This window comes from Oreochromis niloticus, linkage group LG10, assembly GCF_001858045.2.
Source record: "Oreochromis niloticus isolate F11D_XX linkage group LG10, O_niloticus_UMD_NMBU, whole genome shotgun sequence".
Taxonomy (NCBI): domain Eukaryota; kingdom Metazoa; phylum Chordata; class Actinopteri; order Cichliformes; family Cichlidae; genus Oreochromis; species Oreochromis niloticus.
Window position 1 is genome coordinate 30319884 of NC_031975.2, and position 27170 is coordinate 30347053.

Below are 27170 nucleotides of genomic sequence, written 5' to 3' on the forward strand. Positions count from 1 at the left end.
CCCCATGCACAGGGCGATCCGCGGTAACTCGTTAACGGAGATTTGCCGCGTTATGGCGTTAACGTCATTATTTGACAGCACTAGTGGGAACACAATGAATATGACTGCACATTTACGCCGACATCATCCTAGTGCAAAGACAAGTGGAAGCAGACAAAAACAACAAGCACACATGCTACAAACTTTACCCGAGTCATTTAGACAGCCGTCAGCACATAATTCTCCTTATGGGGACCTGATATGTTTAATATGCTGCTGCGTGATTTGGTTTGAGCCCTCAGCAAACACCCGGTGGTCGTTTCCCTCTGGCTGAGAGGAGAAACAATGTAGTAACAGTTTGTTTTTAGCCCGGCTGAGGATCTAAAAATGGGCCGGGCTGTTTCTGCGGCTCCCAGCAGGTGGATAGATGCTCTGAGTGGAAACTCCTTTAGTGGTTTTACAGCTGACGTGGTTTCCACCCACACTGAGCCGCTGAGTGTCAGAGAGGGAGGGGGAGGAGTGGGTTATATATGAGGGTGCAGGAAAGCAATTACAAACAGTTTGAGTCACCCTAATCATGTGCACGGTGGTTTCCCCTGACACACTAACAGTTATTCACTTATACTTTGTGTTTCCCTTCGTGTGTGTGTGCTGTCGATATGGTGGATTTTTATATTAAACATAACCAGAAAGCTTCAAAATACTGTAAACACTCAGCGTCACAGTTTTTCACTCTCGTGCACGATATGCTGAGAAAGACAGCGCTGAATTATAGTTTATGGTTTGTATGAAAAATAAAATGGATTGCTAATTCTAATCTGGCGATGCCTCAAGATTCATACAAAATTAAACCAGATCTAAAAGCATCCCCACAATAGGGCTTTGGAGTTGACGTCACACCGCAATGCATTGTGGGAGCACGGCACCATTTTCGGGGTCTACGAATCAAAACAAACACACTGTGTTGGAACGACGATTACAAGATGCTTAAAAGCAGCTCAAAAGAGAATGGACTGTATGGAGACCGATTGCGTCCAGAGGCGAAGCGGCGGTACTTGCAGAAAATAGCGTGCATTGGAAATGTGGACCCGTATGAAACACGGCTGTGGAGTAGAAACCCTGAAGACCAACCGCTACTGACATAGCCTGACATATTTTCGTACCTTATCTGTGGAGTCAGCGCGTACAAGTCGTCATTCAAACAAAGGTAAGTCAGCTCGAGTACTGCGAGTGAAATGCGTTTGATTTCCCTGCAAACATTCAGATTAGTGCAGCATAAATTCATTAATGAGGGTGAAATTACAGTGAGAACATGTGGAGGCTGTTAGGTGGATAACATAGTGAGTTCAGTGCATTGATGTGACATTGTCCTGAAGGATTTAGTTGTTCTTTATGGTTAAAGAAATTGCAATGATTTATGTCTTGATGCATTCTCAATCATCCAGGAAAGTAAATCTCCAAAAGTTGAATCTGTTCATCTGGACGTAGCGTTTGGTGGGAGAAACGTTTCGTCATTCATCCAAGTGACTGAAGAAGTCACTTGGATGAAACGCTACGTCCAGATGAACAGATTCAACTTTTGGAGATGCAATGATTTATTCATATTTATTATAAATAATTCTAATTATACATCTTGCTTCAATATTTGTATCTTGTGTCACTAAAAATACATCTTTAGTTTTATACATTGATTAATGACCTGCAGAATCTCCTTATCATATTAAGTGATTCATAATTGTCACTTTATGCTTTCTCCATCTCTAAAGTGATTACATCCTTGCATTACATACTTTAGGTTCATTTTCTGCAGGCAGGTTTCTGACAGAAAACAGGCAGATTTACCCTATAAAATGCAGCGTTCTATAGATGGACACATAAAGAAATGAAAAATTACATGTATGTGCTAACTTTCTAAACACTGTTACATTTATGATAAAGTAGATAAAACACATTTATGTCGGCCTTGGCTCATATTTCTTGACTTTAAATGAACTTTGTCTGTGTGTGTTTCAGGTGCTGCACTCTCAGAGACTGAATGAACCAGCATTGCAGCCATGGGTCATAGTGAGCATCACAGGGAAGGTTGAAGCCGCCCACTGCACCTGTATGGCCGGAGTCGTGGAGACCTGCAGCCATGTCGCTGCTCTTCTGTTTAATGTAGAAGCAACAGTGCGGATCTGTGGCACAAGGCCTGTTACAGATGAACCTGCATACTGGGTTTTGTCTGGTAATATGACCAAGATGCAGTCAGTGGTTGGCCATAAGATAGACTTCTCCTCTTCAGCTGCCCAAAAAAAGGCTCTTGATCAAAACATAAACAGACCATCCGTAGTGAAAGGTAAAAGGAGCCGTCCTCAAAAAAGAAAAATCCCACCTGCTACTGTGGAGGAGTTGTCACTGCTATAATGCCATAATGTTTTATCTAGGGGTCTAAATTTATGCCTGTAGTGCACTGCCATGTAAATAATTTGCATTTACTGAATATGTACTGACTGAGTCGCACTGTTCAAAAATTGAATAAAGAAACAAACTAAGTTTTGCCTCTTTTTTTATTATTAAAACCACTTTGTAGAACATCACATCAGTTACAATGTAGAATCCATGTCATTTATAGTTTACAAAAGACAACATGTTTACATAAAATCATGACAGTGTTTACATGATATCACCCACTACTAACATTATTTACTGTATCTTTTGAAAAAAAATACCACTATTTATACAGCAAAAGACTTAAGAATATTTAACAGGAGCAAGTTTCATTTTCCCTGGTTTTACTACCACACTGTTCAACAAACGCAGCAAACCTTCACCATCTTATCCAGAAGGGTCACCTCTTCACCCTCACATGGAAGAAGTAATCTGATTGGCATGGTGGTAAGTTTGAAGCAGGTCCCTTGTGTAGCGCTGGAACCCAGTCACGATGTGTTTCATCCATTTCATAGGCTGGTTTGCTGCAATAATGCCAAATAATTAGAAACTCTATAAAGAGAAGGTAGTTCTGCAAAATCACTCAGTAGGATGTTTGTTCTAATTTGCTATGACCTCAGAGCGCATCGAAAATAAAACTAATAGGCTATAAAGAGTGATATGAACATATTTAGAACTTACCGGAATGAAAATGTCTGGAGCACCAACAGATATTTGGAGATGGAAGAGAGCTGGATATCAGCTCGTCTCACAGCTGCTATCCAGGCTAGACGCCTTCGTTTGGTAACATCGATACACGAGCTGCCTCATGTTGCTTCCAGGTTGGGAAAGAATGAAAAGATAAACCCTTCAACCTTATTCTCTTGCCGGTCGTGCGATCACACATTGCAGCCGACCACACAGCAAATACGAACCATGGCTGTTGTGTGTGCCTTCGCTCCGTTTTCACTTGCGCTAGACCCCCAAAATGGCGGATCGGGCCAAAATCCTTTCCACGCCCACCCCCGTGACATCACGCTCCAAAGCCCTATTTTATTCAAACAAAACTTGACATGTTAAGGTTTTCTATATTTAAAACTTTATGCCCAAAGTCGTCCTTGTTTAAACAGGTTTCATCAGTTAGTAACGTCATGGTAACATGGCTATCGGGGCCATTTTGAAGTATTATTATCAGTCACACTGATGAGCAACACCCTGGAAATCACGAGTTGGCAGGAAACAGTCTGCAACCGGTTGGCAAGCGGTTGCTGGAGGTTCCTGGTAGCATGAACTTAGTTCCAAAAAGAGGCTTCACTAAAAACCTCTTTGCAATTGCTTTGGTTGCCAGCAGGTTGCTGCTGTTGCCCTTTGTTTGCATGGATGGTGCCAAGTTCTCTGCAAACAACTGAAGACGTTGTTTTATCATGTTTCCCAATTTTTCTGTTGTGGAACCGTTTGATAGAGTGCCAAGCTTTTTATTTTTATAATATTTGTTTGTGCACTTCAGTGATGGTTAATTGGAACTATGAATATCTATAAAGTGAAGTTGCTCCAGTGTCCATGAATAATGATATGAAGGTGGCAATAAGCAGAACAGGACCCCTCAGGTAGAACTGGATAACCTCAAAGATGAACCTGAATGAAACTTTTTCAATATTTCGTGTAGTGCACGTGCTCAGTAAGCCAGTGTGCATTATAAATTAAAGTTACAGAAGAATCATGAACGTCTGTGCAAATCTCACTGCAAAGCTGTTAATCTGATGCTTGGCTGTTTCAGTGCTGCGTCACAGGTGTGGATAAGAAAAAAAAAAAGAGACGCTTCACTCAGACGCCAAAATTATCCTGGGATCTGAGCAGATCGAGTCCTCCAGCCGACTGACTCATGAGGGAAAACGTAGGAAATAAACAATGCCACAGTGATGAGCCAGCGTGGGATCTGACCCGCAGGACGGATAAAGCAAGACGACAACGACAGAAAAGACAAAAGTGTCGGTCTGAGTGGGTTCGGGCTGACGTGGCTGCGCTGAGTCTGCAGGAGAAACTGGGTTTAATCCAGTGACACACAGCGCTGACAAGTGTGTGCGTGTGGGGGTGAAAGTGTGACGGTATGACGTCCGATCCAGAAGTGACACACACACACACACACTGACTGTACACACAGTGGAGTCTTTGTGCTGTCCGCTCTGGACGCGTCCCATCCCGTGACTTTTCTGGAAGACGCTACATGACAGCATTTTATATTAACTAAGGATCAGTGTTTTCTCATTGCAACCAATCCAAACCACACAGTGACATATTAATCACTAACCTCGGGGTGTGGATGGACGTCTCAGACGTTCTCTGAGCTCAAGTTTGGTCAGATTGTGGTCTCTACTTCCTGCCAGTTGATGTCATTGATCTTTGCCCATTGGGGATCCTCAACATGAACTCACCTGAATTTGAAAACCTTCCAAATATCGCTGCGGTTTAGTTTACATCCAGAGTTATAGCAGTGCTACATGTTTTTTTTTAGTATATCATCTTTAAATATAACCTCTTACTAACTCAAGTTTCATAACTTTTTCATGGCTGCCTGGACTTTACTGGAACACCTAGGAGTGCAGCCACGCTGATTGGAGCTAAAGGAAAAGCCATTGTTTCACCGCTTACGTCTTATACAACAAAACAGAGATAAACTCAAACTTTAGACTAAGTTCAGCAACATGAATCAGCAGATGTCTCTATTTCACACACTGTCCTGAGATCACAGCATAGACCAAGAAACACGATGAACTTGAACCGTTCTGGGCTAACTTTTACTTGGAGTCATGTTGTGGACATAAACCTGTAAACAACAGAAGCTCAGTTGGATTATTTAAAGTCTGACAGGCTGCAGACTGTTACCGAGCCTGGCTGACGATGACCCAAAGCCTTTGCACAGGAAGTTTCAGGTTCTTCCCTCAGCATGAAGGTTTGATCCAACAGCCGTCGCTCACATGAACCCATTGTAGCTGTGATATCCCATGTGTAGTTTCCTTCATTAACTTGTATCAGGCTTCTCTGTGCATGTGAGGGTGGACGACTTGCCTGCTGCAGACCTCAGGTAAACACAACTGACTGCAGTCACTCTGCAACAGGTTTGCAAATAACTGTTGTCTAATGTTTGAAGCAGCCACTCTGAGTCGGTCTGCAGCACATCTCTTTGTAACTCGACTCAGGTGACACACGGTTAAATTGCTGTAATGCAGCAACTACATCATTACATGTGGAGCAGTTTCTGTTTTATGTATCTGAAGCTCTGTCTGGACTCTGAATGTAAATAGTTCATGTGAATTACTGCGAATGCAAAAGATATTTGGTTATGACTAATGTCTCTCAGATTAACAGATCACATGCTGACCTTGACCCCGTTCAGCTTATGTCTTACAGTCATTTTGCTGCACCTCTCAATACAGCAACTAGATTGTAAGTAGTTGCAGACCTGCGGACTATATTCAATGCAACCATTTGAAGAGCAGCAAGACTGCAAAAAGTTTGTTTGTTCCACCGTCTCCAACCAAGTCTTAGTGAGCAAAGAAAGGAGCTGTTCGTGTTCCCAAAGAGCAGGATGTGATTATTATGATGCCTTTCTTATTTTCTGAACATTTCTTTCTCCTCAGCATTTGTGCTTCTTTTCATTTGACTGTTTGAGCATTTTTAATTTCTTTCTGTGAAACCCGCTCTGTATCTTCCTGAGGAAAAAGTGCTCTAAAAATAAAGTTTAATGATATTTAAAGTCAACAGCCTACATTTATCTTGTCTCTGAGGTGATGGGCTGGCATTCCAGCCGAGACTGCTGAGCTGCGCGTCGTGCTTTAATCACAGGTTGCTCGCAGGTAGATTTTCAGGGTTTTGAAGTGACAGTGAGATACGAGGCGCTCCTCCCCGCCGCTCGAGTTTGAGGACTCTTCACACAGCTCACGACCTGATTGCTGAGAGGACACGGAGCCTCTCCTGCTCTGCCTCCTTCTTCTCATTTGTATCTTCATGAAAGACAAAGTGGCTGCAATCATGAAATATGCGAGCAATCATCTTTTCCTCCTCTGCCACAAAGAGACGAATACAGAGAGCGGCGGCGAGCGTACGCTACGGGTGTCTGCGTGGGTGACAACACGTGTGGGCGTGTGTCTACTTACAGTATAATCGCTTCATTGAAATCCTTCCTGATTCCGAGTTGCCGTGGTAACACGGGTTAAAACGGAGGATGGATGGGGAGATGTTGACACTCGTGCATGCTGCTTGTTTCTGCACCAATTTCATCTTCTAATTTTACTTTATGGGGCTTTAATTTCTCCCCATGTGATCGAGAGAGAGATTCTCATTTTCTGAAGCCACGAAAGACCCCAAAAAGATCCCACTTCTCTCCTAACACGTGGATATCTGCCCTCTCTCGTGATTAACTTTCATTATGTGGAGCATTGTCAGCCAATAAGGAACGATTAGTAAACTGTTATGATGGAATATAATGAGATGAGATGGCAAACGTGTCAGATGTGGGTTTTGTTATCAGCCTGTCTACAGCAGCAGTCCCACCTCAGTGAATTGAGTGCATTAATTATTGTTTCTGAGCCCACGGGTCTAAACTGGGCAAAAAACTGAACAAAAAACAAAAACTGAACCATAAAATAAGTAATATGGGTCAGAAAATAAATGCAGCTGTCTTTGGTTTTTAATCAGGCGACGTTTGATTGATAACTTGCACACGGTCACATAACAACCGCCCAAGAACTCAGATCAGTATCACCAGAGCCTGATGGGTGTAAACAAAATGTAAGACATTTCTATTTACCTAAATTGTGTCTCATTTGTCATTCGATGAATTTAATGCTCGAGTCACACTCAGGAAAACTGTGGCTGGAGACAGCGGCGCGACCAAAATGACTGCAACTACGTGCGATGAGCTTACAGCCTCGGTGCATTTGGATTGGTCGCTTTGAAGACGGGGACGGCGTCTTCAGCCACTTGCAGTCAACCGCCATCTTTAGGACAGCTTTGGTGAGACGAGACGGCAGTTACACAGCAATAAGACGGAGTCAGCCTGCTACCAGTGTGTGACTGAATCAAGTTGCCGATTATATGCAATCTGTTTGTGATCATGTGACTTTAGAACTGTAGAAATGAAGTTAGAAGTACAGCCAGTTGAGTTTCCTGAATGTGGTCATCCAAAGGTTGGCGGTGTTGCCTGCTGATCCTCTGCATGACGAGCAGCACGCTGCAGCTGAATGTTCACCAAATATGACAAAATTAAATTCACCTGCCAATCTTTCCTAGTTCCAAAGAGGTTTTATTGGGACGATAACATGTCAAACTAGCATAACCATCACTTCTGTCAGCATTAATATGGACCTATCATGTCAGCTGTTCACAGTCAGCTCAGAAGAACGAGTCCGTTTTATTTAATTTTGTTGTAATTAACAAAATATTAAATGATTCTTGAACATAAGCTTTCTTTGCTGGAAAATCTAACCAGGACATCCAGGAAATGTTCAAGAAGTCGGGCTAACAGCCAACCTGTGTTGAAATGTTTGCTGTGAAATCGTTTATGTTGGTTATAATTGCAGTGGTTATTAATGCAGGAACTAGTAGTATTTGATGAGAAGTACAAATAGCATAGTAGGAAAGTACATCCTGTGATAAGTCTGGACGTATTACTTAGGTAATAATATTTGCAGCAGCCATGTGCTGATTTGTTTAACTCGTAAGTTGGTCTCATAGGAGAAATATAATTGATTGTCATCAGCACTGAAATGGAAACTCACACTGTGTTCTTCAATAATACCAACAAGCATAACATAAGTGATAAAGGTCCAAGAACAGCACCCTGTGGAACACCATGTTTTAGCCATACATTCAGCAAACAGCGATATTCAAATCATCGGCTTCCTGTGCGGTACAAAGTGTTCTGTGTCTGCGTTATGCCCACCATGTCTCCCAAATATAATCACATCTAGTTCTGACAGCAGCCAAAATGTTTTAAAATCTGCGAATAAGGTTCCCAGAATCCTCAAAGTGAGAAAGCTCCTGTTTCACATTAAATAAGAATATTGATGACAAATATCAGTGTCACACTTAGAGCAGCATGTGGAGGAATTATTGAGACAATATTGACCGTTTCGTGTTGGAGAAAATTACATGTTTCACACTAATTTCACAAAATGCTGCGCTGTAAGCCTTTAATAACTTGGGCTTAACATTTCCACAGCTTATAGCTGCAGGCGTCTTTTGCTTTGACATTAACAGAGGGATTTTTGTTAACAGGAGGGACGAAAAATGGTTTGAAGGAGAACAAAGAGGAGTTCAGAGAGTAAAATAACAGGCTTGGTTTAATAGGAGGAGAGATATGTGGACGGGGAATGTATTAAAGCTGTGAAAGCATTCACACCAGTGTCACGGACAGACGTCACTTCAGTCTGACTCAAACTGGCTTCTTTCTTTTTTATACATGAAAATGATTCACTCGGCCGGATCTCTGCCCTGCTTGCTTATTACAGTTAATTTCACTCACCTGGTGAGCGACTGTCACTGATTAGATGGTGAGACGAGGCCCAGCAGGACTCGCCGACACCGCTGCATCTCTGAAATAATCTGCAGCCATTATTTTCAAGGACAAGCTGTTCATATTTTACATACTTGTGCTGTTCGGTGAAGATTAGTTTTTCGGTGCGGCTAAATCACAGGTATGAGCCACGAGGGTAGGACGCCTGACGAATCTTCTTCTGTTGGACTTCTGGCAGGTCGCAAATCGAGGTTGGTCGTGTTTTCATCTCAATCTGGTTTCTCCTCGTTTATTACAGCGAATATCTGAATGCACGAAATGAGCAGAATGTAATGAAACGATTTTTTTTACCCTGACTCAGTAAATTAGTGGAAACACCTCTACAGTAAAAAGTATTTTCCCACTTCTGAGTTTTTAACTTTTGTGACATTTACATGTTTCAGTTCATCAAACGAAATGAAATGTTAGCTAAGCCTTCATCGGGGTATCAGAGGTTTAACCGAGTTAAGGGTTAGCAGGATGTTAGCTAACTGGTTTATATCTAAAAATGTTCTGATTGAAGGGGTTCTGCACTCCTTCAATCAATCACTCAGGAAAACTAAACATCAGCCACGTTTGCAGGTTAAATTTGATTAGTTGACATATGATGTCACTTTATTAGGTACACCGTGCTCGTATTGGGTTGGACCTGCGTTTCACCACAACTCAAAGGTGATCTACTGGGCTGAGATCTGGTGACCGGCCATTTGAGTTGGACAAACCAGTTTGAAATGATGGATTATTATCTTGCTGGAAGCAGCCCTCAGAAGATGGCTACTCTGTGGTCTTAATGGGATGGACATGGTCAGTAACAACGATCAGGTAGACTGTGGTGTTTAAATGATGCTCAGTTGCTGCTAAACAACCAAAGATGTGGCCAAAAATACCCCCCACACATTACACCACCACCACCAGCCTGAACTGATGTAAGTCAGGATGGATCTGTGCTTTCATGTTGTTTACACCAAATACTGACAAAGCCATCTGAATGTCACAGGAGGAAGACTCATGTGACCAAACAATGTGTTTTTTCAGCCTCGGTTTCCTGTTGTTAGCTGACACGAGTGACAGTCTGAGTGTGGTCTTCTGCTTCAAGCCTGACCATGCTGTGCATTCAGAGATGCTCTTCTGCAGACTTTGGATGCAGAGAGTGGTTATTTGACTTTCTGTTGCGGTCTGATCAGGTTGTCTTGGGTGGCCATTGTCTGGTTTTATTCTCTATAAACTCTACAGATGGTTATCAGGGACAATCGCAGCAGATCATCAGTTTCTGAAACACCCAACTCAACAACCACGCCACATTCAAAGTAACGTAAATCTTTCCTTCTCATTCTGATGCTCACTTTGAACTCCAGATCTGAGCTGCTGCCATGTGATTGGCTGATTAGAAATTTGTATTAGTAAGATGTGAATGGGTGTTGACTGCAGACTGGGTCGGCTAATATAAACACACTGGCACAGAGATGATGGAGGATTTGTTTGTTCTTAATAAAGGTTCATGTTGAGGGTCAGAGACATGACGACTGATAAATTCTGAAGGCTCGTGTTACGTTAAAGAGACGAGAGCCTCTTCAGCAGATTTCGTAGTCTCGTCTACATTCAGTCGGACTCTTGAAGGACTTCTCTTCTAATTCTCCGTCACCGCTTTCCTTGCAACCATCATATTTTTTATCGAGGTCAAAAAACAGAGTTGGAGAGACGTCATCTTTCTAACGATTATTTGACTCGTCTGAATGTGTGCTGAGGTCACTCCAGAGCCAGGACGAGTGCTTTTATTTCAGTCTGTGTTATGTTTTGTTAAAGCTTTTCAGGGTTTAAAGGCGATGGTTCCCAGAAAAGTGCTTTTATAATCTATAAAGCTGTAACAGTGTGAAAGCAGCCGGAGCAGTTCTCACTATAAATGAATGAATGACGGCAGCGTGTTATTCCTCAGTGAAAGGCTCTCCGGGGTAATGAATAGTCTGTTAGCAGGAGAGTAGAAACAATGATGGACACATTCAGAGCTGCACCGCCTGAATCCTTGAACCACGCCGGCGGCGAGAAACTAGCAGACCATTAACACACCTGCTGTTTTCATGTAGGTCATTTAATTCAGGATAACTCGACCTGGATTCATGAAGTTTGGGATTTGAAGATACATTTTTAAAGAGCTCCTCGTCCAGTGCAGTTTTTGCTCTTTTCTTTTTCTCCTCCCTAAAAGGCCACGTTACTCTTGAAGTCCCAAGATGAACAGAATCAACCTTTTGGGATTTACTTACCTGAATGATTGAGCATGCATCAAGACATTTATTCTGGAAGCTTGCAGAGTTTGTAGGCGTGTTTTGCCTTCAGATGATGAACATATGACTTGTTGGTTGTATAGAAGATGCATTTCAGCTTAATGTCAACAAGGTCTTTAGCTTAAGGGGCGGAGTTTATGGTGAATTTTCACCTATTTGGCGCCTGAATGAGGTGATTTGGGCATCACATCGTCACTGATGGGCAGTGATGGGAGTGAGTGTCTCATAATAATGACATACGAGCGTGCGACATTCATGGTAACGGGCAGATCAACAATCAACAATGGATAATATGGAATGCAGGAGAGAATACGACCATGCAATGTTTAAAGCATGGAAGGACTGACCTTACTTTGAGTTTGATTCTGTAAAAAGTGACAAAAACATTAGCGTCCGCTGTTCACTCTGCGTGAGAAGAAAACTTCTTTCTACAGCAAAAAACCCCTAAACTTCTGAGGAAGCAGCGAGCACGCTGCCACGGGAAAGTGAAATTCACAGAGAAACCCCCGGATCCCCCCACTGACATGACCGCTGTGGCACCGGGCAAACCTCCACCCGCCCCACTGCTGCTGAACAGGTGAACATAGATCTGCTGAATCTTTGATTAAAAGTCCAGCAATTCTCCAAAGTGTCTTGAGGCGACTGTTGTTGTGATTTGACGCTATATAAATAAAAGTGAATTGAAAAATGGAATTGAATATTTAATTTTTGCTGTGTTTTACTTGCATCTATTTGAAAGATTGAGTGTAAACACAAAAAATTATTTCATTTTATATGCTGGAATATGCAAAAACTAATTTCTTCAAGTCAGAGAATGTTGCATAAAATTAAATGTTTGCTTGATGCATAAAGTCAAAAGATTAGAACTAATAAAATAATCTTTAAAAAGAGACTTTTTAATTTGATTACATTTTATACGATGGATTATGCAGAAAAAGTAGAACTGGGCTGAAAGGTCTATCGCTTTATTACCTATTCAGGTTGTTTCATGTTTTTAAAAAGTAACTAAGTAACTAATTACTTTCAAAAATAAGTAATCAGTAAAGTAACAGGATTACTTTTTTGGAGATGTAATTAGTTACTAATTACTTTTTCAAGTAACTAGACCAACACTGCTGACGGTCAGTTGGTTGTCTAGATAATGTAGTTCCTACCCTCTCATATGTCGCTCACTCTCATTGGTCGCTTCAGTCTTTTGCCTCAAACGTGATACACGTACACCCGAGGTTATTTCGCTTGTGGACACGCGACTTTCCAGTTGCTGCTTTGCTGTGAATCATAAGCTTCCAATAAGCTCAAAAGAAAATGAGAAGTTTTACACTATTGGTTTACATGAAAACACTGACTGCTGGGATATTTTGTCATTGGCTGGGATAGTGAGAGTTTCTGAAAAAGCTTCTCTTTAGCATGTGGTTAAAATCAAACCAGGCTCTGTCTCCTCAAACCAAACTACAGTCAGTTTTGCTCCTGTAGGAATCACAGGATCTGGCAATCAGAGAAGTTGACTGCAACGTAAAATTCTGGGTATTCAACCTGCAGCAGATCGAGGTCTGAATGCAGGTTAAGCTCTGCAGATGCGCTCTTCTCTCAAAGCGCCTGACTTTTAAGTCCAGAATGTGAAACAGTTTCTTTGAAAGAGTGTCATTTCTCCATTTGGTGCAGATGGGTAGCTGTGTTTTTGTGGCCTGTATCTGTGTCTGGTCTCCAGTCTGAAGGTCCGAGGTGTTTTGTTCTTCGGATGAACGAGTCTTTATCTGAAGGTGCTGCTGGATCTGACCCAATGTAGTATGAGGAAAAAGAGCATGTAAAACCTGAGCTGCGAACACAAAATAGAACAACAAGAAAGAAAGAATAATACGGTTGAGGGTCTTTCCCCAGTTAAACGGGGACCAAGCAAACAACTAACCCTGAAGCCCACAACAGAGAGCAAACTAGTCGCATATGAAAAAACTTATGCTCATCGTGCTGGAGCTAGACATTCCAAGTGAAGAGCACCTGTTCATAAACCGAGCGCCCAAACCGCTCGGCTGATTCGGCGTGCAGGGAACACTCAGAACCAAACCAGGACCCAGATGCAGTAATAACAGGTGGAAGAAGAAGTAAGCGGCAGGGGATTCAATCAAGTAGAGAAGCCAGGAAATCCTGCACCTGCCCAGGGGTGGAGAATCTTCTCCTCGAGCCGTTCTGTGTTTCTTCTACACACAGTTTCTGCTGTGGTTTACCTTCTAATGTGTGGCTATCATTTGGAGCTGGACGCCACTGAGTCTGTCCTTAACCGACCAATCAGCACACATTAGGGCTTTATGGATATTTTTGTCTAGAAACTGGTATAAATAAAACTTGTAAGCTCATGTCTGCATGCGTAGATCGGCTCTGGCTACATTCAGTGGAGGTGATGTGCTTCCTTCTTCCAGTGAGTCTGTGTAACTAAACTTCAGAGGGATCCACAGACCCCTGTTAATGAGAATGTGGTTGACATCAGCTTTTATCCTGTAATTTAGAAACAATAATATTATTAAATTAATCACAGTGACGACAGATGCAGGTGTACACTGTAACACTGATGTTTCCAAACTCTGGCTGTCATCGAAGCGTTTCAAAACTGAAGAGCAGCAGTAATAATACTGGTAGTGTTGGCCAAAAACTAACTTAAGACTAACTTAAGACTTTTGCACAGTGCTGTACCTCACAGGGTTGAGTCATTTGTTTCTATTTTGCTTGGAAAATGTAAAATAGATGCAGCGATTTATTGAAACATGCAAACATACATGGAAATACAGCATGTAAGGCAAAAGTCAATATTTGGTATGATCACCTGTGTTCTTCAGCACAGTCTGAACTGTCTTTGGCAGCATTTCTTTCAGCAGTCTTCAGGAATCCTTCTCCAGGCTCCCTGAAAGACATTTAAAGCTCTTCTTGTGATGTTTCTGCCTTTTGTTCTATCCTTGGTCAGCGTGATCTCACACTGCTGCAACAATGTTGAGGTCCGAGCTCTGGGGAAGCCGATCCATGACTGATGATGTTCCAGGTCAAGGTCATTATCGTTAACGAAAACTAACGAAATAACGAAAACTAGAAGTGAAAAAACATTTTCGTTAACGGAAATAAAAATAAAAACAAAAAAGGAAAACTAACTAAAACTGTAATGAGTGTTCACAAAACTAACTAAAATTAACTGAATTTATAGCAAAAATGTGTTTAGTTTTCGTTGATGTGTGCGTGTCATACAATAGTCAAGGGTGAAAATGAAGTTTAGTTTCCAGGTTTTTTTCTTGCTGTGTCTCATTATGCCAGCAGGTGGCAGTACGTTAGTCGAGTCGTCTGTGTTGCTGCTCCGTCCACGCGCAGAATCATGTCAGGAAAAGTCTGGAGAAAGCGCCAGAGTCCAATTTGGGATTACTTTGAATATGACTGTGTTTTGGATAAAGCAAGTGTCTTGTAGTGGAAAGAGACAAATTATGAGGGACATTTCTAAAAGGAAAAAAATCCCACAAACCTTAAAGTGCACTTGAAAAGCTCACACAAGAAGGCTAAGCTAGCTTACCTGGAGAAGGTAAGGGAGCACGCCCAACCCTCATCCCCAGAAACAGAAGCTAACCCCAGGCAAGGCAGCGTGATGCATCCCGAGACAACAGGACTGGGATATCTACATAACTGTGTGAGTCAATTGCCTTAACACCCGGTGCTGCAAGAGTTAATAGTCTCATTGGGGCCAAGATATACATTTTATAGTTGCCTGGTATCAATGGTTGTTCATCTGCCTTTATTTATTTATTTAAAGAACCCATAGGTGGGAATGTGAGTTGTCTGTCTCTGCGTGTTAGCCCTGCGACAGACAGGCGACCTGTGCAGGGTGCAGGGTATGGTAGCTGGAATAGCAACATACCCAAGGATAAGCAGAAGAGAATGACTGATATGATGAAACTGGGATTTTGTTACACTTTATTGCAAACACAACTAAAACTATAACTGAAACTAATCAAAACTAAACCGAAACTAAGGATTTTCAAAAAAATAAAAACTAAACTAAACTAGCAAACAATTGGTAAAAACTAATTAAAACTAATATAAAATTGAAAATCTGAAGTCAAAACGAAATAAAAACTAATGAAAATTGCAAAACTATTAAAACCCTGTTCCAGGTATCCAGGTATGCTTTCACTGCACTGATAGTGTGTTGAAAATACAGGCTGCTGCCAATCGGATCCTTTTCAGATGATATTGGCATTAAAATCTGATGTTACGTTTCTGGGGTCAAAATTTCATCAGTTTTGACAATTAGTCTCAGCGTGTTTTACAGACGGCTGTAGATACTCACTGCTGTACGTCTCTCCTCTTCTGTACATATTTCAAAGAAAAGTGTTACATTTGGATTCATCAGCCTTGTTGTCAGTGATTTTCAGTCCAGCTCTGGTGTAATTTGGCACACACGTCCACTGAGACCCATAAAACAGTAGATGGATCAGCTGAAGGTCACATACAGGCCTGGATTTTCCCCTCTTTCTTAAGGTACTAATTTCAGCTAATCACTCTTTGAGAATCACCTTGTTAGTGGAAAAATGTGTTTCTGTCTGTTAAACCGTGTTTCCTTTGTAATTTTGCACAGACTTGACTAAAGAAATGGGAACAAATGATGTGTTTTTGCAGTTGGCTGCTGGTAAGTGCTTAAAGATACAATTTAAAATTGGATGTTTGCTAAGTTGTCTGTTAAATGTAGACAAAATGCTGGTTCATCCCTTGAGTTAGGTGCATTCTTTATGCTTAATGATTCATAGGTCAGTGTTAATTGACTTAAGAAACAAAACAACATTCATTTTTAGTCCAGTCCTTATCAGGTATAAGGACTGGACTAAAAATGAGTGACAAAGCAGCCGATGTCCAAAGAAAAACATTAAAACGCCTTCAGGAAACCTGGAGGATTACGCGTGGCTCACAACTTTTGATATCACATTAACTTTTAAAAAAACTGGATGATTTGTCCTTGAATGCTAAAAGCAGCAGGCGTTTCTTGCTTTATGGAAGAAACCATCAGTCACACTCATGTTTGTTTTTCCTGCACAGTGGGCACGCCCGGGCGTTTACTTAGCTGCATTTAATACATGTAGAGCTGGGCGATAGAACGATAACGATATGTATTGCGAAATAACTTTTTCTCGATAGAAAAATTAAACTATTGCGATAGGCCTCATCTCTCTTGTCCTCTTTAAAAAAAAAAAAAAAAAAAAAAAAAAGAACAGCCAATCCAAATTAAGTAGCGCAGAGCCGAACCAATCACAGCCGCAGCGTCACGTCACGTGACTTGTTACGTACAGCACAAGCGCCAAGGCGCACATGTGTATTTGTTTTTGCAGCCGTGCAGCCCGGGTAATGAAGGAAATGAGTTTGCCGACTAGAGAAAAATCAACCGAGAGCGTGAGCGAAGGTTACCGAAGAGAAAACCGATGATGGTTCCAATGCCGGAGAGCTTGTCGAACGGAAGGGCCACAGAAGTTCCGTAGTGTGAAGGTATTTCGGCTATTTCAAGTCTGACAAAAAACAGAGTAGCGCACTGTAAATTGTGCCGAAAGCAAGTCTGGATATACAATAAACCGGTGCATGCTCAATCTCTGACTGAAAGCGCTGATTCGTCATTCGGCTTTTGTCAGACTAAAGTAACTGTTAAAACTGTTTGAAAAGCTAAGCTATACAACAAGGAGAGATTGAGAATTTCCTTTTAGTTCTCAGTTTATTTGATATTGACAAAAGTTAGTCAATTTTGTCTGTTCTTCTGTAAAACAAACTAAGATTTATTTTTAGAATTAATATTTTGTTTCTAAGTGGAATTGACAATTTAGTCTGTTTTGTTTGTTCTATTTTGAAACTTAAACGCTTTAGCGGCTGCCTTTTGTGTAGTTTGCAATATTTGCCTTTATTTATCTGAAACTGAAGTCTCATGTTCCTTAAGTACATCTACCCTGTTGAACTTATTATGGGAAATAAATATTTTAATTAAAACAAGCTGCTAATTATTTCACATTTTACTTGTGAGCAACGGCACATTTAAATCTTACAAATATAGTTATTTGGCTTATATCGTGATATATATCGTTATCGCCTGAAATGAAAAAAACATATCATGATATGAAAAAATCTTATATCGCCCAGCTCTAAATACATGATAAGGTCATGATTCACCTCAGTGATCAATCTCATTATCTGACTGGCTAAATGAAAATTCCTTTTCATTCCATTTATTTTTTTAACATTAGAGATATCAGGTGCACTAAAAGGTCAGGGGTCATGGAGGTCCATCCCATACTGGGATACTTACAGAGCCAATAACAGCTCAGTGCTCCAAATACCGACAAGCACAGATTGAGAAACACGACTAGTGCAAAGTGTCAAATCATGTTTTCTTTTATAAAACTTGGTGAAGAACGTCTTAAAAAATGACCGTATTTTATGGTACAGCTTTAATTCTGGAGCCAAGAGGAATGCTGACAGTTAAAGGAGAATTCCACACGTTTTCCAAACTCATCCGCTACGGAGAATTTACATAACAGCAGAAACAAACGGATGTTTGTGAGACTTTGGCGTCTAGTTGGATCTGTTGTCCTAAAGGTCATTCTGCAGAAACAACATGGCAGCCATTCTGTACATTCAGAGGTATTTCATTTTAATAGCTTAGAAATAGAAAGCCATTGACTGTAACTGTCCAACTTCAGTCTCAGGGTTTGACCCCAAAGCTTCAGTTATTCTTGTTGTTTCAGTTTCAGAGTGACTGAGAGAGTTTGGACCGAGTAGAAAGAACCCAGAACAACTGGAAGCAGCAGAAACCCTGAGAGAAATCCAGTCTGCAGCACTAAACACTGGGATAAAAAGAAAAAAGCCTAATTGTTTTATCTGCAGTGATTTATATTTGGCAGTATGAGTCTGGTCTGGGAGCTACAGCACAGCATCAGGGACAGGATCTGGGTTTGGTGGGGGGTTGCAAAGCAGCTTGCACAGGCTGCCATCACAGGCAGTTTGTAACATGACCCAAAAAGATGAATCAGTAAAGTGAAGGTGAAAAATAAAATCTTTGGCCAACCAGATGTCTTGGTGGGTAAACTAAACCCCGGGCTGACTGTTGTTATTATCAGGGGTTAAAGGTGGCAGTTTGGAAACTACCAGAGCTGGTGTAACAGTTTTCTTTGCTGCTGCTCTGAATTTCAGCCGGTAAGTAATCATAGCTGCTTTCCAACCCTCGCCAGGATAAACCAGAGTGAGTGAAATGAAGGCACAATAAGGTGTCTTGGTAAATGCAGCTCTGAGTGACCAGGAGCGTTTAAAGGTGATCATTTCTATCTCAGAGTTTCTGTTAAAACTGGACGGCTCGTCTCCCATCACATCTGAAAACTGATATTTTACTAACAAGAGTGACTGAAGCTGCGCTGACACACACAAGGAGTCGATTGTCTCATGAAATCCATCAGAAAAAATTCTAAAAAACCCAAATGTTCAAACCCCGAATATCCCAGCTCGCAAACAAGAGAATAAAAAAGCCGTGAGGTTGGTCTCAGCAGGATGGAGGGCAGAAGAAGTGGTCACAGTTCACAGGCTGAAAGTTTCCCTGGACAAAGACATGGAGGAATGTTCAGTCCTCACTTCAGTGCCCTCAAGCAAGGCACTTCTACAGCAGGCGCTTATTCCAGTGGAGCTGCTTCGCAGCCAGAAGCAGCTCTCAGTTCAGTGTGTGAGTGGATGAAAACAAAAGCAAAGTCTTCCCTGGACAAATAATAACAACAAACTAAAAATAAAAGGCAAAACAAAAAAAAATGAGTTCATTTTCTGTCTCCGCCTCCCGATTTGAACAGCAGATATTTCACACTTTTAAATAACATTAAACATTATGGCTATGATGAAAATTTACATTCTGACATTTAGATAGTACTACCGTAAAAATACAAATGTGCAAAAGTTGTAAACAAATCAGATCGTATGTGTGTGGTTTGTGTCACAGCCTGGTGGGCTCCTCGTCACTGTCGCTGCAGTTACCACAGCAGTCCTGCAGGGGGAGGAAGAGAGCACAATGTTGCTGTCATTCACAGATGAATGAAGATCATTTTTCTATTGACTAAATTTGCTTCTTTCATGTATTTACTGGTCTTTTTTATTAACTCCGTCTGTCTGTTGACGTAGCTTAGACTATACAGTTTAGTGTTTGCGTCCTTTGTGCTAGCTCACAGCTCGTGTGTGTTGATGGATGCCGGTAAATAAAAGAGCGGTGATGTTTTTGAGCTGAGGGAGGTTGCTCACATTTCTGCCGAACAGTCGCTGCAGGAGTCCCTGTTTGGGTGTCGGAGACGGCTGTCCTCTCCAGTCCAGGTCAGGAGGAACCGCCCCATCCTGGTAGAAAACGTTGAGCTCTGTGAAACACTCTGTCTCGATCATCTGCAGAGAAAAAGACAAAAATCTCAGAACCTGTGCAAAAACACAAGGCAGTTAGGAGTTTGTCCTTTTTAACAGTAACATGGTCAAAAGGCTCGACTTGTTCTGGACAGCAGACGTTAGTGAAGCAGGTGGCAACAGATCTGATATGACATGAAAAAGGGATGAAGGTGGGTTGCAAAGCAGCCTGGACTGACTCTATGGCCTGCCTGGGTGAAGCTGTGCTTGATTTCTGTAACATTTTTTACATTTAAGACTATTTTTCAAAAGAACAAATAGAATGTTTGGTTACTCATGTAACCACGGTTTTGAGCACTGTATCTAATTACGTGGGGAGTGTGAACCATCCCGTAACTTCCGGTCTTTGCAAGAACTCATGTGCTGGTGCTTTAGGATAACTTGATGTACTTTCCTGTACTTGAAATGTAATCTTTTAATTATATCAATTAATTTAATTAGTTCCATCCACATATCCAGATTTCCTGGATATGTTATTTATTTTTTTAAACCTCTGAAATCTGCTGAAAAGGTCAGGCGACTTTTCCTAACAGTCACCATTTTCTCGGGTGAACAGTGGGCGTAAAGACAAAGTGAAGACTGTGTTTTTCCAATTAAGTATTTTTATCCTCCTCCCACTGAGATGGAACACCAGCGGCAGCATGTTTAACATTTTCTCACTGCTGTTAGTCACATAAATGTCAAAAGCTCTAAAAATCATGATGCTGGTGGTAACATCATCAGGAGAACAAATTCATTTTCCTGGATTTTTTTTCAGCAGGAAGTCTTACAGCAGGAGTCTGAGTCTCTAACCTCGTTTTGCCAGGGAATGGAAACACTGCCCGTGGACACTTTGCTGTAGAAAGACTCGTCCTTCGGCTCCAGCTCCACCCCTTTAACCGTGGAGAACTGCTCGATATCCAGCACGTCTTTACAGTAGATGGCCTGAGGCTGAAACACACAAACACACACAGCTGATAAGAATTCAAAGGTCATCAGCCTCAGCAGAGACAAGTTCAAACATCTCCAGTGATCTGACCCCACGTTTGCTTCCTGTCTCATTTTTGAAGTATTTATTGTGTGTTTTTGCTTCCTGACTTTGCGATCGTTTCCACCTGCGTCACTCCGAGTCTCCGCCCTCGCTTCGTCAGACCTTCTGTTTACCTCCAGCACAAGCCTGAGTTTACCTTTGCAGTCTTCTTTGGCTTTTATTGGGAACATCCTGCTTCACCCCTACAGTGCCTTCAGTTTTTCTGAGTTCCTTTTTATGTTTTGCAACCTGCCAGTTTGCCTCCTCGGTGGCATCTTTTGGAGGCACACCTAAAGGGGAAAAACACCTTGAACCCAAACTCTGCGTCTCTTTGATGAGATTTAAGCTCGCTCTGTACCTGCCCAACATGAAACCTGCTGTATGGAGCAGCAGCTTCACACAAATCACGCCAGGGCCTCGGAGACGCACTCAGTCACTGTGCTGTGGAGTGCTCCCATTGTACAGGCTCTCACTCAGAGTTATTATTAGATACTTGGCTCTCGCATTATCGGCTAACACCGGGGTTACTGCAAGAAAATCAGCGAGGGCCTCCCACCTGACCCCCTCAGAATCAGCTCCATTAATAGAGCCATGAAGTAGATTTTGTGCTTTTTAAGTCACCTAATACATTTTTATATCTACATGAAAACTTCCTATGAAGCTATGACGGTTCCAAAATGCTGAATAAATAACTGAATCTTCTTTTTTGAGCAGCTTCCTTTAGAGGTCACCACCGAGGATCATATCATCCTCCTCAGTCACACCGAGTCGCTGCAGTTCCTCCTTTCTTTCATAAAAAATGCATCAGCTGATTCTAAGAGGGTCAGATCAGGATCTGGTTGATCTTTTATGCTATTTATTCTATGCGGTTTATTATCTACACCAGGGGTGGAGAACGCCAGGGCTCGAGGGCCGGTGTCCTGCAGGTTTTAGATCTCACCCTGGGTCAACACACCTGAATCACATGATTAGTTCATTACCAGGCCTCTGCAGAACTTCAAGACATGTTGAGGTAATTTAGCCATTTAAATCAGCGGACACATCTAAAACCTGCAGGACGACGGCCCACGAGGCCTGGCGTTGGGGAACCCTGTTCATTATGATCAAGTAACAACACAAAAAAAACCTCCAAATCATCCAGACTTAAGTGATTAAATTGATTTTATTACTTAATTTAGAGCAGCCTGGGTTTAAGACTGACCTTTGTCTTTGTTTGGATCAGTGATATGATTGGAGGCTTTTTGCTGTTTGGCTCACACCGGATTAGGACTGTGATGTTGGCTGATATTTAAAACTGTACAGACGGCTCTGATTGTTTTAACGGTCTTTGATTCCAGCGATGTCCACATGAGGCAGTAGTGACCCCAGAGATGTTACTGAGTTTTGTATTTTTGTGATATTTAATGTTTTGAGTCATGAATTTGTTTCTTCTGGTGTATTTAGTATCACTGGTGGAATTAAACGTTTATTTTGCGGCTCTGTGCACAAACTCAAAGGAATCACAAATCCTTTTATAACAGTTTTTATGTTTTTATAGATTTTTAATCACCATCTGTGGAGTAGGTGGCACTCATAGGGATCATTTTGTGCAGAAGAAGAGTCATGTGATGATGTATGAAACACCTTTTGATTGGTTAGATGCTGCCTAGTCTAGTTTTTGCCCCTCCCCTTGTCTTCACCTGTCGCTGATTATTGTCAGCTGCTGTGTGCTTTGCTCCCTCATGCGCCTCGTTGTGCAATCACTGCTTCATCTATAAATAGTCTTGTTTGTTAAGACTTCTGTTTATGATCCCTGATTTGCTCGCCGCGTCCTTCCTGCTTTCTCGTGTTTATTTTTGGATTTCAGGGTTTTTTTCCAACCTTTGAACTTTGACTTTGTACTTTTGAACCTTCCAAAATAAAGGCAAACACTGTACGCACTGACAGATACAGATTTCATCATTTATCTTCACTCAGGGAAACAAACATGAATGTGTGACAGATGAAGAGTCTCCTCTCAGTTTGGATCCTCAGTGAAGTCACAGATTTCACCTCAGGTTACCAACAAACCTGTTTTCAGGCTCGTACATGAACGTCAAGTCACAAACTTGTCAACGACTCTTTAGAAGCCAAGTTTTGTTCTAAATGATAAAAATGAAAATCTTTTTCCTTTTTTAAATAAAGCTAAACCAGTGAGCATGTCAGTGTGCTCACTGTGGACTTACATCAGGGATGAAGGGTGTCTGCAGCATGCCGGCCTCCAGCCGTTTGAAGTTGATGGAGCGGAAGATGGGATGAGCTTTGACCTCAGTGGCTCCGCCCCCCAGGCAGCCCAGCCTCTCGGTGGGATCTTTGGCCAGCAGCTAAGGGGTTAAAAACACAGCAGAGCTTTAGAGAAGGTGGAGAGTTACTGCTTCAGGTCAGGTGTTAAAGAGTCAGCGGTCACACCTCTGACAAAAGTGGAGCCGGGTTTCATTTTCCACCAGTTTTACAGAGTTTTAGCAGGAAGCTGTGTGTTGGTATTCAAACCATGACGTGTCTGCGTGAAAAGCAGCCAAAGGCAAAGAGTTCTGGATGCAGGGAGAAGATGTTTGCTACCCTCTTTATTAAAATGAAGCAGACACTGTGCCAGTGATCCAGCTTTGCTTGTTTGGCCTCCACAGTCTGTACACATCGTGAGTCTGATCTTCAGGAGGAAGTTCCCTCGTCTCCCTCGTCTGCTGTGGTGAAACTTCTGCAGCAAATCTAAATCTTGTTTTTCCCAAGCATGGAACAGCTCAGGTTTTTCCTGTAACCCTGCAGTGAGACGAGAATAATTTCCCATCTTTCAGCCAAAATATTGCAGATCATTACTTTAAGTGTATGCAGACCAGTTGAGCCGTGTGTAATCGCCCTCCAGGAGTCCAATTATGAGTCAGGATAAACTCAGACTACAGGTGAACAACAGATCTCACCTTAATAAACCTCCCACCTGACTTTCATTTATAGAAAAAAGCTGCAGGTGGAAATCTGACCAATGACCAAAATCAAACTGCAGTATTTCCTGTTGGGAGGTTATTCTGTCTTCTGTTTGTTAGCAGACTCAGCAAACATGGCTGAACCACAGACGGACGATGCAAGACGTATCCATCAGCTCACGGCGAAGACGGCAAATGCACACGTCTGCGTCGTATTCCTGGTCTTTCTCTGCATGTGAATTCGGTCATTTGTTTTGTTTGTGATTTGGCCCTCGACCAGGACGTGGTACAGCGTTTTAACATGTTTGTCTTTCACGTCAAAGAAGGCTGGATTCTGGGTGGAGACACACCCCCAGCCTCGTGGAGTTATGAGCCAACGTTGTCTTATTTCCGGGCCCGAGCCTGGATGAATGGGATAAATGTATCTGTGTACATCTCAGGTAAATATCACAAACTAATCTGGATCCACACGTCCTCCTGGATCCAGGAATATTGGGCGATTATGATTATCTCAAAGTTCAAAAGCTCAGATTAAAGGTTAAAGCAGGGAGATCTCGCGGCAACGTTTCAGCCGCTCTGGTTTTTAGAATTAGCTTTTCAGAGTAAGAAAACGTCAGCCAGCTATCTGATGGTGTGACTGAGGCGGCAGATGCTGAGCTTCAACGTTAAGCCAACGACGGTGGCAGATGGAAGCTAAAGATGCCGAAGAGAAAGAAGCTGATGAGGCTGCTCGCCGGCGCATCCACCCACCATTTTACAGAGGGCCTTGGCGTCCTCTGAGAACTTGCTGGAATATTCCTCCTCCACCTCCCTCACCAGCCGCTCCACTTCCTCCCTCTTGATCTTCTTCTTCCTCTGCTGGAAAGGCGACTGGCCCTCGATCATCTCGTACAGCAGGCAGCCCAGCGCCCACCAGTCGGGGCTGAAGGTGTACCGCTCGTTTTTCACCACCTCTGGAGCTGGAGGGGAGCGAGGAGGCGGTGGGAGAGAAATTAGAAATGTGGATCGTAAGGTGGACGTTTGTACTACAGTAAAAGTACAATTACCACTTTGTAAAAGTCTTGAAATACATAACCTGAGTACAAATACACAAGAATAACCGAGTGTTAATGTGTAAAAGTTTTCTGTTATAGTGAAATGTCTGTGTTAAATTAAAGTTGGTAAAAACATTTAATGCTCCTTTGAAATGTTTTGATGTGAAATAAAAGCACTTCATACTTTAGTGCAGTGCTTACATAAATGTACTTGCTCAGTAAAGGTCAGAGGTCACTTACACATGTATCCCACTGTTCCCACTCGTCCCTTGATAGTTTCTCCCTCTGGCACATGAACCGCTAGACCCAGGTCTGATATCCTGATGTGACCTGAAGACACAAACGTTAGCACACATGAGGATAATCAGCTAATTAAAGAAATACTCCACCCACCCATCCACCCATCTGCAGATTTATCTAAAGAAATGGAAACAAATGATGTTTTTTGTGTTGGCAACAAACTGCTTGTTCTTTGCAAACTTGTCTGTTATGTCGATGCACAGCTCGTTCATCCCTTTAGTTCTTTTTAAGATTGAATTATTCAAAAGTCAGAGTTAAAATGGTCCAGGTACACGGACTGGACTCTGACTGACCCTCAGCGAGCTGGAGAACTATTGTTCGAGACCACTTTGAAAGTGACAACAGAGTCCAGAGTAGCTGGATAGTGTAGTGGTAAGCCTACACACCTTTGGAGCGCGAGTCGCAAGTTCAATTCCCACCCAGTATCCAGTGAGCATCCTGGCTAAACCTCCCCCAAGCAAAAAAGAAAAACCAACAAGCCCTGGAACGGTGCGGCTACGTCTGCAGCACGGACACAAAACATTTCACTGCATGTTGTACTCTGTACAATATTGTATGAGAAAATAAAGCTTGTTTGTTTGGCTCATTGTAAGAGAGATGTAAAGACAGGAGGGGTGGCTCAGGACTTTCACACAGCCCTGTATTTAGAATACACTTTTAAAAAACCTGATCATTTATCTTTGAAAGCTAAAAAGCAGCAGAGATTTCTTCCTGTCATGTAATCAGATTCCTACTGACGGCTGAGATTCATGGAACAAACCACCAATCATGGTTTTAAATAAAGTTTTTTCAAACTGAGAATCTCAGATTTAGACTTTTATGTTTGTCTCTTCTTTCTCAGGAGTTAATTTCAGTCACCCTGTCAGTAATGATGCGTCAGCAGAGAGTCGCGCAGCCTGAGGCGAGTTTCCTGGAGTCAGAGCGCCCTCTGCTGTTTAACAGCAAACACTGAAACTGCAAAAGTGAGCGTTGGAGTGGAAGCAGAGCTGGTTGTGTTAACCATTAATGCTTTGTAATGATTTGTCTTTGAGTCAGGTAAATATAACTTGATGCTTCTCAAAGGTCTTTAACAAGGCCTCCCAGTCCCCCCACCTGCCATATATTTATTTTTCCAAACACTGACTGGAATTACTGCAACGTTACTGAAAGACGCGCAGAATTAAAGATTTGATGATGTTTGTGGTGGCGATATCTCCTCCTCGGTAATCGGACTCACCGTGGTCGTCCAGCAGGATGTTTTCTGGTTTTAGGTCCCTGCACAGAAGATAAAGACACGGAGAGTGAGCAGAAAGGCAGGAGCCAATGAGACGAGAGGAAGGTGTCTGCGTGCTCACCTGTAAACGATCCGCTCCCGGTGGAGGTCCTCCAGGCCGCAGCAGATCTCCGCGGTGTAGAAGATGGCTCTCTTCTCATCGAAACCCGCCTCGCCCATGTGATAGATGTGAAACTTTAAATCGCCGCCATTCATGAGAGTCAGCACGAGGCACAGGGCGTCCTTGGTCTCGTAGGCGTACGCTAAACTGACCTGGAGATGGACAGGAGTCGTGTGTTTAAGCATTTGGAGCTGGGAGTGATTCATAGACTCTTCTAGGGCGGCTTTGCATGATTCACACAACTTTCAGCCGTTTGTGACTAAACCGACGAGCTGATCTGAGAGCTGCTCTAAAGCCCCGAGGTTGTCAAGCAGTATGCTGCAGCTGCTTACACACACACTGCAAACATGCTTACTGAGGCTCCGGTGAAGCGTCGTCTCTTCATACACACGTGGATGTTAATATGTGGAATCTGTAGGCAACCCTATAAGATCTCTAACACTGAGAGGTCTACGGACTGATGCAGGGGAACTGCTGTGGCTGGTTTTCATTTAGGATTTAGACGTATCTGCAACGAGGATGTTGAATTGCATTAAAAATGTGCGTGCTGTCCTCAGAGTCTGTGCTGACGATAATCAGAGTTTGTCCGCGCCGTCGACTGTTTTCTTTTAAAAACTGTAATCCTTTGAAGTTTAGGAAGTTCAGCAAGTTCTGTTCTGCACACATAAACACAAAAACATCATGCCAAAGATTTCTAAACTGATTAAGATGTGTTAATTAAAGCCATCTGTGGGTTTTCGCATTAAACCCCGGGAGACCGGACCAGCCGACTGACGTCCGTCCAAATCAAATAACAGCTGAATGAAGTCCATCTGGTCGAGAATCAAACCACAGCAGAGACGCTGCAAACCTCAGCGCTGCCTTTTAATTA

At 42.3% G+C, this 27170-nt stretch overlaps 1 protein-coding gene and 1 long non-coding RNA gene across 3 annotated transcripts in view; one reads left to right on the top strand and one right to left on the bottom strand.

The window, feature by feature from the left end:
• The first annotated feature begins 8711 nt into the window (after positions 1-8711).
• Positions 8712-27170, top strand: part of LOC102081641 (uncharacterized) — a 35015-nt gene continuing 16556 nt past the window's right edge. Inside the window, exons 1-2 of the long non-coding RNA XR_269536.4 lie at positions 8712-9153; positions 25768-25888. This is a non-coding gene — a long non-coding RNA (uncharacterized LOC102081641). The remainder of the gene's footprint in view (positions 9154-25767; positions 25889-27170) is intronic.
• The window catches only part of grk6 (G protein-coupled receptor kinase 6), a 54101-nt gene continuing 44524 nt past the window's right edge, over positions 17594-27170 (bottom strand). For both annotated transcript variants that reach the window (XM_003453964.5, XM_025910694.1), the window contains 8 exons: positions 26261-26451; positions 26143-26180; positions 24867-24956; positions 24343-24551; positions 22861-22998; positions 20440-20577; positions 19498-19632; positions 17594-19246 (listed from right to left, as the gene is read on the bottom strand). In XM_003453964.5, coding sequence (XP_003454012.1) covers positions 19196-19246; positions 19498-19632; positions 20440-20577; positions 22861-22998; positions 24343-24551; positions 24867-24956; positions 26143-26180; positions 26261-26451 — 990 coding nt within the window. In that variant the 3' untranslated portion in view covers positions 17594-19195. The remainder of the gene's footprint in view (positions 19247-19497; positions 19633-20439; positions 20578-22860; positions 22999-24342; positions 24552-24866; positions 24957-26142; positions 26181-26260; positions 26452-27170) is intronic.